The sequence below is a fragment of the Phymastichus coffea genome, unplaced genomic scaffold (assembly GCF_024137745.1).
Source record: "Phymastichus coffea isolate CEN01 unplaced genomic scaffold, Cenicafe_Pcof_1.1 PCOF00076, whole genome shotgun sequence".
In the NCBI taxonomy this organism is placed as follows: Eukaryota; Metazoa; Arthropoda; class Insecta; order Hymenoptera; family Eulophidae; genus Phymastichus; species Phymastichus coffea.
The window spans coordinates 1,050,906-1,061,060 of record NW_026706887.1 but is presented as its reverse complement, the minus strand read 5'-3'; the positions used below and the strand labels follow the sequence as shown (position 1 = coordinate 1,061,060).

At 41.8% G+C, this 10,155-nt stretch overlaps 1 protein-coding gene across 1 annotated transcript; it reads right to left on the bottom strand.

The window, feature by feature from the left end:
• Positions 1-7,520: 7,520 nt before the first annotated feature.
• On the bottom strand, positions 7,521-9,401 carry LOC131668300 (uncharacterized). The gene has a single exon (XM_058942356.1). It carries the CDS (start codon positions 9,399-9,401, stop codon positions 7,521-7,523), a length of 1,881 nt encoding a protein of 626 aa, XP_058798339.1.
• Between the last annotated feature and the right edge of the window lie 754 nt (positions 9,402-10,155).

Sequence of the window (10,155 nt, the reverse complement as noted above, 5' to 3'; positions counted from 1 at the left end):
TAAATCGTTATAACATCAATTTTTTCTTTCTCCATCCAAATATTCTTTATTACTATTCCATATTCCCATTCTTCTATCTCCGCGTATTTATCTATCTTTCTCTTAATCCCTACCATAACCCCCACTTGCTCAACCTCTCGTTTTCACTTTGATCACCGCCTTCATTTCCCACCTATATTTTTTGTTAATTTTTTAAATTAAATTTAGTTCTTTTCCTTTTTTTACCCACGTCTCCTGTAATAAAATAATGTCAAACTTGTTTAAAAAATCTTTGCATTTTAATATATTTTTACTCCCCGTTACATTCCACGATACGCATTTTTAATCTACCCCTCGTTGTTCGCCGATCTCTCCGCTCGTCGTTGCTTCTCTCATTGTCCCCTCTGTCGTTTTGTCATCTTCCTGGATCTCCAAGCTGCCGTTTTCTTCTTCCGATTGCTGCTTCTTCACTCGTTCTGAAACCTGTCGTAGAACTGTTCCGTGATTGTCCGCCGTGGTATCCCTCTCCGTTCCCGCTGCTCCTTTTCTTATCTTCTACCCTGAAAAAACATTCTCCCTTTTGCCTCTACGAGATCCCCTCTTCTTTCGTCCCATAAGCTCATTCTTGCGTTGATTCTTATTTTTAGATAGCTCACCTCCATTTGCTTTTGTTTTTTCCTTTGTTGATCTGCTACCATCTCAATCCATTTTTGCACTTCTAATTCTCTGCATGTTCTATCTTCCTCTACACTTATTCCTTTTTTTTCAAAAATTTCCGCCTGCTCTGTAAACGCCATTTTTTCTCCAAAGTTTTCAAATATCAAAAGTAGTCCTCCTCTCAACGACCGGATCCTTCTTATTTCAAACTACTTATCCTTCTTGTAGTTCCCATTATTATTCCTTTTGCTTCTTCCTTCCATCTTCTTCCCGATGTCCTCACTCCTCTGATAAACACATTATTCTTCCTATCTCTCCTCTCTTTCATCTTAAACTTGTATTCCGATTTTTTCATTGTGTCCGGTTTATTCACTTCCAGCTCTCTCTCTCTCTCTCTCTCTCTCTCTCTCTCTCTCTCTCTCTCTCTCTTTCTCTCTTTCTCTCTCTCTCTTCCAACACTTTTGCTGCTAAGTACCAGTGTCAACTATTTTTACCGTTATCCACATATTTGAATCTTCTCGGAGAGACTCCTCATAGCCGGTGCTATTTCTTCGCCGCATCACTACTTTTAACCTAATTTGTTCTTGCGCTTAGTCATCGCGATGGCTATTTTAATTTTAAGCTTATTTTAATTTATATTTATTTTACTTCATCTTGTTTTGTTTTACTTAGTTTAATACTGTTGTATTTTCATCTAGCGCTATCTATATGCTGGACAATTTTATTTTTAATATTAATTTTAATTTTATTCTATCGACTGTGTCAAATCGCGTTTACTTTCTTACTTTTTCATGAATTTTGCAATGTAATTTTTCTGCGTTCGCTTCACCAATTATTTTTTCTCATTTCATTTTTGCGGATAAGTTACTTATTTATTTTTGCGTTTCAATCATCTCTAGGTTAATTTGCGAATTCTCTTACCGTCTCTTGTAAATGGCATCATTTTACTCCTGTATCTCCCGCCAATTTTTGATCCTTAACTAACTGAGTTGGTGCCACTGAGGCGCCAATTTTCAAATCTCTTAAATCTAGACTTTTCACAACTACCGTTTATGACTGGTCAGTGACTCAAATTTTCGCGCGAAATTCAAACTATGTTCAATTAGTCGTGCCAATCGGTCCTTTAAATTATCTCACTTGTTACAGTTTCTTGCGAAGTTTTGAGATCAGGGGAGAAGATATGGGAAACTTTTTGACACATTTTATGAATTTTTATTTTTTGTCTTAACTAGTTTTTAAATTTTCAAACCTTTCATTTTTATCAAATGGTCTTGTCTTCATGCGCCGAGTGTGGTGAAGCGCTGAGTTATCTGGATGCTAATATCCTGCAGTGCGAGTCCTGTGATAGATCTTTCCATCGACACTGTTTCCATATAACCTCAAACCCTGACCTTGCGACCTTTACCTGTCGTGCCTGCTCTTTTCAGTCTTCGGTTTTGGCCAACTCTTATTAGTCCGGTGGCGTTTTTTTTGGAATCCCCTCCTTCCACTCAAATTGACTCTGCTTCTGCTGGTACTTTGCCTTTTATCGAAATCTCAGGCCGTAAGAGACAGGCATCACCTTACGAGCTTTTCCCATCGAAGACGTCGAGAGTGGAATCTCGGAGCGACTTCCGTGGTGCTGACCAATCGGCCGCCCTTCCCACTGTTTCTTCCTCCAGCACGGACCAAACCCACTTGCTGGATAGCATGGCATCTACCACGGGCGACAAACCACCAGCATGGTTTTCTAGCTTCGTGAATAATGAATTCACTGAATTTCGGAACGAGATCAGAGCCACCCAGACTTCCATTCTGACCAAAGTCAATCGTGTTGCAGACGAGGTGAAGAGCCTCAAGTCCGTGGTGGGTCTCAAGGATCGTTCCGAGCTCCTTATTTTAGGCCTACCGCAGGGGTTCCAGGGTTCACTGGAGGATGCCGCCGGGATGCTTTTTGAGGCGATTGGCTGTCCAAACGCTGGTGGTCGCATAGTGGCCACCAGAAGATGGACTGCCACTCGTTCTCATCCAAATCCGACCGATACTACGTCCACTTTCGTCGTGCGTATCGACTCAACGGTGGTGCGTGATGTCATACTGGAGCGCTCGGGCAGGCTCGCTGGGAAGACGGCGAGGGACATTTTCAAGTGCGGTCACGGAAACTCCGTCTTCATCCGCCAACTGTTACCGCAGCCGATCCACAATCTCTTTGTAAAGGCGCTCGCGCGCAGTCGTGAGTTGGGTTTCGCGCGCCCTTTCGTCTCGAGTATGGTCGTCCATATGCGGGAGAATACACGTTCCACCCCGATCCCAATCACGTCGGAGTGACCTTGACACCTGCACGCCTTTGCCTCCCGGTCAGCCTCCTGCCCAGGCCGCTCCGCCCTCTAGTGCCATGGCAGTGGCTGCCACTCCGATCGGCATTCGCAGACATGCTCCACTCAACCTTAACTTCGCGCCCCAGGTGGTCAAATCGCGACCTACTGCCTCCATCCCAAAAAACCCGGCTCCGCAATTTAGCAAAACAGACGGTTGTTTTAGCCCGACAGTGTCTGTCTTTCCGGCCCAGCTATCTCAAGTCATCTCATCTTCATCTCCTTCAGTTTCTGGTCCATGATGCCAACTAACCCGGGACCATACCCCGCCCTCTGCTTCCTTCGTTGTTGGCCACATCAATATAAACAGACTAAATTCCCCCTGTCACTTTGCTCTTCTCGAAGCACAAGCCATTTCTACACATTTTGATGTCATAGCCATTACTGAAACTTTCCTCTCACCTGATATCTCTAACTCACAACTCTCTCTCCCCGATTTCTATTTTTTCAGGCTTGACCGAATGGAAAGCTGGGTGGCGGTGTTGGCCTGTACGTCAGATCTCACCTTAAATTCAGTTTCCTAGCTACTTCAGATCCAGTTTTCGATAACACACCTGAATTCAGCCTAGGTGAAATAAAGTCCGACAACACCAAGCTTTTGATGGCGGTGGTATACAGACGTCCCTCTGCTTGCTCTCCCACACACTTTTTCAACTGCTTGGCCATTTACCTCCCTCTGTACGGAAATGTCATCATTACCGGTGATTTTAACGCAGACCTAGGTTCCAGCTCTCTGCCGGATGCTCGAGCTTTGAGATCTCTCGTTGACCTGCACAACCTCCACTTCGTATTCACTGCTCCCACTCATCACTGTCTTGATACAAATCCCCCTTCCCATACTACTCTTGACCTCTTCATAGTGAAAGACCTAAATGCTATCCAGACATTTGGAAAGTCTGATACTCCTTTTAGTGCTGGTCATGATTTCATCTCGCTCACCTATCGCTTCGCTACTAACAAGCATATCACCAGAGTCATTAGGTCCCGCGGTTTAAATCGGGTGGGCAAAGCGGCCTTAAATGGGACCCTCAGGGGCCTTCTCTCGTGTCTGGTCGACATTTCTTCAACACGACTGCAGCACTCTTTCGACCCGTCGATCGAAGCCGACGTGCATCCCCTTGACAACTTGGTGCACTCTCTCACTGAAGTCCTCATAAAATCCTTTGACGAGGTAGCCCCTCTTAGGTGCATCAGGTTGTCATCTAGGCGTAAACCCTGGGTGACTCCGAGCATTCTTGCGCTTATGAAAAAGCGTGACGCTGCCTATAAACTGGCATCCTCCTCCCGCTCGGGCAGTGACGTCCCTGGGTATCGAAGACTACGCAACGATGTCTCAAATGCCCTCGACTCTGCAAAAAATTCTTGCATTTCAGGCAGACTGTCTTCCGCAGCCACCAGCAAGGCCAGATGGAGAGAGTTACGAAACTTGGGAGTCACAAGGCGCGCTCTTCCATCCCCATTTCAATTTTTTTCTCCATCCGTACTAAACACCCACTTTGCCAACATAGTCAACTCGTCTCCTCCATTGACATGTGACTTTTTGGACGCCCTTTTAGCGAGTCCCCCAAACGCTCCTCACGTCCACTCCCCATTCAATTTTCGTGAGGTCACTTGCCAGGAGGTCATGGATGCACTAAACTCGTCCACATCCAGAACATTCGGTCCTGATGGTTTGTCTGTCAAGATGCTTAAACTCGTCTCCTCTTCTTGTCTCTCATCTCTCACGCACCTTGTTAACAAATCATTACTGTGCGGCGTCTTTCCTACCTCCTGGAAACGGTCTCTCATCACCCCTCTTGCCAAAGTACCTTCGCCCGCTCTTTTATCGGACATCAGACCGATAGCAAGGTTATCTGAGGTATCAAAGGTGCTTGAGAGGCTCGTTCATTTACAACTCTCGTCTTACCTGGACCGCCACAAGCTGCGTGATCCACGGCAGGCGGGTTTCGTGCGGTTTCACAGCACCCAGACAGCTCTCCTGGGTGTCCTGGACGACGTCCGCAGGGCTATTGAGGAGCGTAAAATTACAATCCTCGTCCTACTGGATTTCTCCAGGGCTTTCGACGTTATCCCCCATGGTCGTCTGATGGTCAAGCTCAGGGACCTATGCCTGTCTGATGTTCTGGGATGGTTCTTCAGCTATCTGACTGACAGGTTTCAGGCTGTTATGGGGGAGGATGGCAGGGTGTCGGATTGGCTCAGGGTTGCTACTGGAGTACCGCAGGGTAGTATTCTAGGACCATTGCTATTTGCAATCTTTATCTCGGACCTGCCCTCTGTTCTCTCCTTCATAAACTACATGCTTTATGCCGACGACACGCAGGTCTATCTTCACTGTCATCCCAGCAGCCTTGCGGAGGCTTTGGGGAGGGTGCAGCTTGATGTGCAGGCTATAGGGCACTAGGAAACGGTATCTCCCTGAACCTCACCAAGACCAAGGTCATGATACTAGGCAGCGAACAGTACGTTAGGGCTATCAACTTGAATGACATCGTGAAGATCACCATCAACGAGGTTCCACTCGACTATGTTACTAGTGCTCGTAATCTGGGTGTGACACTTACTCCCACGTTAAACTAGTCCGAACATGTGAGAAGCGTGACGAGGAGGGCATACAGCTGTCTGGCTTCACTTCGTTTCCACAGGAAATCTCTCTCGACTACCCTCAGAAAAGTTCTTGTCGAGCAACTCGTTTTCCCACATTTCGATCACCTCTCAGTTGTTTGTATTCAGCTTGATGGAGAGCGCTCGTCTAAGCTTCAAGTTGCACAAAACGCCTGCGTACGCTTCGTAATAGGATGGATCCCTTTTATACCTTCTCTATCCTTAAACAGCCACATCACGTACCATAGACTAGCCCTGGGCTGGCTATCCCTTACCCCAAATAGGTATAGAGCCCTTGCCGTTCTGGACTTCTCTGTTGTGTCCAGAAAATCGCCGCACTACCTGGCTAAAAACCTGTCTGTCCTGCTCGATGGTGTCATTATCTGGCGCTCGGGTCGCCACCCGCCGTCGGCGTTTGAATACAAGGCCCCTCGAACTGAGGCATGGAACCATTCCTTTGCTATCCTTGCTCAGAGAATACTCAACTCACTGAGCGTGACCCTGTTCTCCACCGATCGGATCCCTAACTTCAGGGATTGGACCCGTGATCTATTCTGAAACTACGAGGCTAGAGCATGGATTGAGAAGGCGACTCGCGAGAAGTTAATGCCAGTACCGGCACTGTCCGATTATACTCGCATACCAAACAGGGTCAATCCAGCCGTGTTCTCCCAAAATTATCCATCGTCCCACACTTACCCCTCTATCGATCTATGGTTCATGAAATAGCTAATTGAATGGTTATTTTCTAGCCGAACGCACGACGATCCACCTTTATACCTTTCCTCTTTTCAGACCTTCCTTCTGTAAAACAGGTGCCATTCGCGTCTTTACTACTCTTGCTACTTTTATTATTTTTTACTACTTTTAGTATTTTGTTGTTCTTATTATTTTTATTATTATCTATTACCTTTATTGTCTTTATTATTTTAGTATTATTTTTCATCTTTTATTATTGTTAATTTTGTCGTTTTATCTGATAACTCATTTATATTATTCTTTATATATTTTATTTTACTATATTTTCATATTTTATTCTATTTTTATTTTTACATATGTACTCTTAGTGTTTACTGTTAATGTCATTGGAAACTCGCTGCTCACCGTATATACTACTCACACAGTTTCACATAATTCATCTTCTTCAAATAGTTAAATGCGTCACTATTCATCCTTGCATCTCCTCTTTTGTCATGTTTAAATTTTGTTATTATTTTGTTATGTACATTTTCCAAACTGCCAGACGGGGTTCCACCTCATTGGCGCAATAAACGAACTAATCTAATTTAATCTCTCAGCGTTAAAAGAGCCTGAAAGTAACTGGCAGTCTATTCATATTGATTACGCAGGACCATTTCAAGACCATAATTTCTTGGTTATAATTGATGCTAAATAAAAATGAACAGAAATTGAACTAACTTCAACAGCGCCAACATCAACATTTATAATCGAATTACTCAAAGAAGTTTTTTCACGAAATTGTTTTATAAATGTAATGGTTTCCGATAATGCTACTATATTTACGAGTGACGAGTTTCAAAACATTTGCAAGGAGTGTGGTATTTTTTAAAAATTCATTACATCAGGACACCCAGCTACCAATGGTTTAGTTGAAAGGAACATTCACACCTTGAAAAAGGGACTTTCCGCTATGATCGAAGAGACATTAACTATGCGCCAAAAAGTTCGAGAAATTCTATTCAGGTACTGAGCAACGCCCTTGGAAAATGGCAAAACACTTACAGAATTATATTATTTTTTTTTTTTTTATTTGAAGCTTTCAAATCATTTACAGATTTATTCGCTTTACAGTAGGTAATAATAACTTGATATACACTTAATATACATGTTTATATACGCTTATGGAGAGTTTTAGCATTGGAATATATACAGTAGTGATATTTATATTTTGCTAGTTTGAACAGATTAAATGCGTAGCGAGCATTTTTTGAGGAAATTTATTATGCGAGAACACGCAGCAATATCAGGCTCTTTAATTATCGCTTCGATGGACAATGGAAACTGAAGATTAATTTGTGAGAGTTGAGCATACAGTTCTATTCTTTGATCGTAATATGTTGGACAATCCCACAATATATGTTCAATATCTTGGGAAGGATATGAACACGGACAACTGGCATCTCCAATAATTGACATCCTAGCGAGAGACGCATTTAGATTGTAATGATTTGCTCTCAGCCGGTTTATTGTAATTATAAACTCACGCGATAGCTTTTTTCCTTGGAACCATGGTTTGTTACAGTCTTTATAATAGCGGTCAAAGTAGCGTTTGCCTTTATCCAGGTCAGTATTTGAGAGTGTCATTTTGGTATTGTCTTTCATGTTGCATTTAAAAGATTCTTTCAAGTCGGAGAAGGGAAGTTTATCTAAGTCAACCGGTCTACGACTTGCTGCATGTTTAGCTTGTGCGTCTGCAATTTCATTACCCGTGATCGCTGAGTGTGAAGGAATCCAATAGATTTGAATGTCTCCAGTTGCACTTTTTTGGTCTTGAAATTGAAAATATTTAAGTTTAATATCTAATAGGTAAGGGTTAGTTTTGATGTTCATCATTGGATTTTGTAAGCGTTCGAGAAGACTGAGCGAGTCACACATAATGATATTGCAGGTATCAGTGTTATGAAGAGCCAGATCTAACGCATCTCTTACTGCTATACATTCGGCGGTAAATATTGAAGTTTTTTTGTTTAGGCTTCTATTAATTACAATATTTTCCTTGAGATCTACGCAGGCTGAGCCAGTAGAGAGAGCGGATTCACTTCTACTGCCGTCAGTATAAAATATTTTAGAATTTGGAGAGTTGAAGTCATTACATATTTGCTTCAAAGATGTGTTTTGCTGTCGTTTTAATTCAGTTATTTTCTTAAACGGGACTGGGTTCATAATGATGCTGTAGTCATACATATAAATACTATAATTTCGTGTCTTGATTATATTTTTTGCAAGACAAACTACGTTTTCGATGCAAGTTTCATAGATCCTTTTCTTTTTTCTTTTGCTTTGATGGTTTTGGGTATAGAACTTTCCGACAGTTTTGTTTATAGCCAGGCTTTCATTCGATAGAATTTTTGCTATGTAAGTGTTACAAAGAAACTTGGCTCTTTCGTGAATGGTAGGTAGTTTGGATTCAGCTAATAAAATTCTAGTAGGAGTCGTTTTGCGGAATCCGAGTGCAAGTCTGATAGCGTTGAATTGTATTCTTTCTAATTTAACCTGCTGTTCTTTGCGTTTTGGGTAGTATACATATAGCGCATATTCTATTATCGACCTATCATAGCTTTTGTAAAGTGTTAACAGTGTCGTTGGGTCTGCACCCCACCAAATTCCTTGTAAGTATTTAATCAAATTCGATGCTCTGGCACATCGAGAGATGACTTTGTTTATTTGTGGGATAAAGATCAGTTTGTAATCAAAAATTACTCCGAGGAATTTGATCGATTTGCTGGACTTTATTACTAGATTATCCACCTTAATAACTGTTTCTCCGGGCTTAATATTTTTATTATTAAAGTGAATGAAAATAGTTTTTTCTGGAGCAAGAAGTAGATCTATAATTGTGAGATTTGTTTTTATTTGATCAACTGCTTTCTGAAGAGATTTTAAATTGTTAGAGTAAAGCGCTATGTCATCTGCGAATTGTGATATTGAAACTCTACTTGATATGTTTTTTATTATATTAGCTACAAAAATTATATAGAGGAGCGGACTTAAGACTCCTCCTTGCGGTACACCTTTATATGCTATTTTAGGTTCTGTGATTTCATCCGCAAAGACTTGTCTTTCCATTGTTATATATTTAATTAACTTTATAAATTTAATTAACATAAGAGGGCAGTCAATTTTCGCGAGTTCGTCGAGTAGTATTTTAATGTTGACATTATCGAATGCTCCCTTAACGTCAAGAAAAGCAGCATATACATCTTTCTTTCTACGTAAAGCTGATTGAACCGAAATCGTTAAATTAAGTAGGTTGTCTTGACAAGATTGACCTTTTCGGAAGCCGCTTTGGCTATCTGGAAGTATCTTTTGTGTCTCAACCCACCATTGGAGTTTATTTTTTATCATAGTTTCAAACAGCTTACATAGAGCGGATGTAAGAGCGATAGGTCTATAACCTTTATTATCAGGCTTAGGAATGAGATGCACATAAGATTTTTTCCAATCGGCCGGGAAATCGCTAGTGGTGTACATTTCATTGAGAATGTCGAGGAGAAGAAGCTTATATTTGATTGGTAGTTTTTGCAGCGTATAATAGTCTATTCCGTCAAGACCGGGTGATGAGCTAGTGTTTCGAGAGTCTAAAGCATGATTAAATTCATCAAAGTTAAAAGGGCATTCAAGAAAATCGTTTGTTTGGCACGACGGTAAGTAATTGATGTCAGGGCGCGATGTAACAGCAGGGCATAGCTTATTGAGCGCTTCTAGTTTCTTGTCAAGCTGTAAGTTTTCCGGTACGTGCGAGACATTAACCTTAATCCATTTATTTTTCAAAATTTTACTGGTGTTCCAAACATAGCGACCATCAGTTAATAAGTTAATT

What these genes read in the sequence shown, in the direction of transcription:
- LOC131668300 (XM_058942356.1), bottom strand. Translation starts at nt 9,401, where the DNA reads ATGGAAAGACAAGTCTTTGCGGATGAAATCACAGAACCTAAAATAGCA.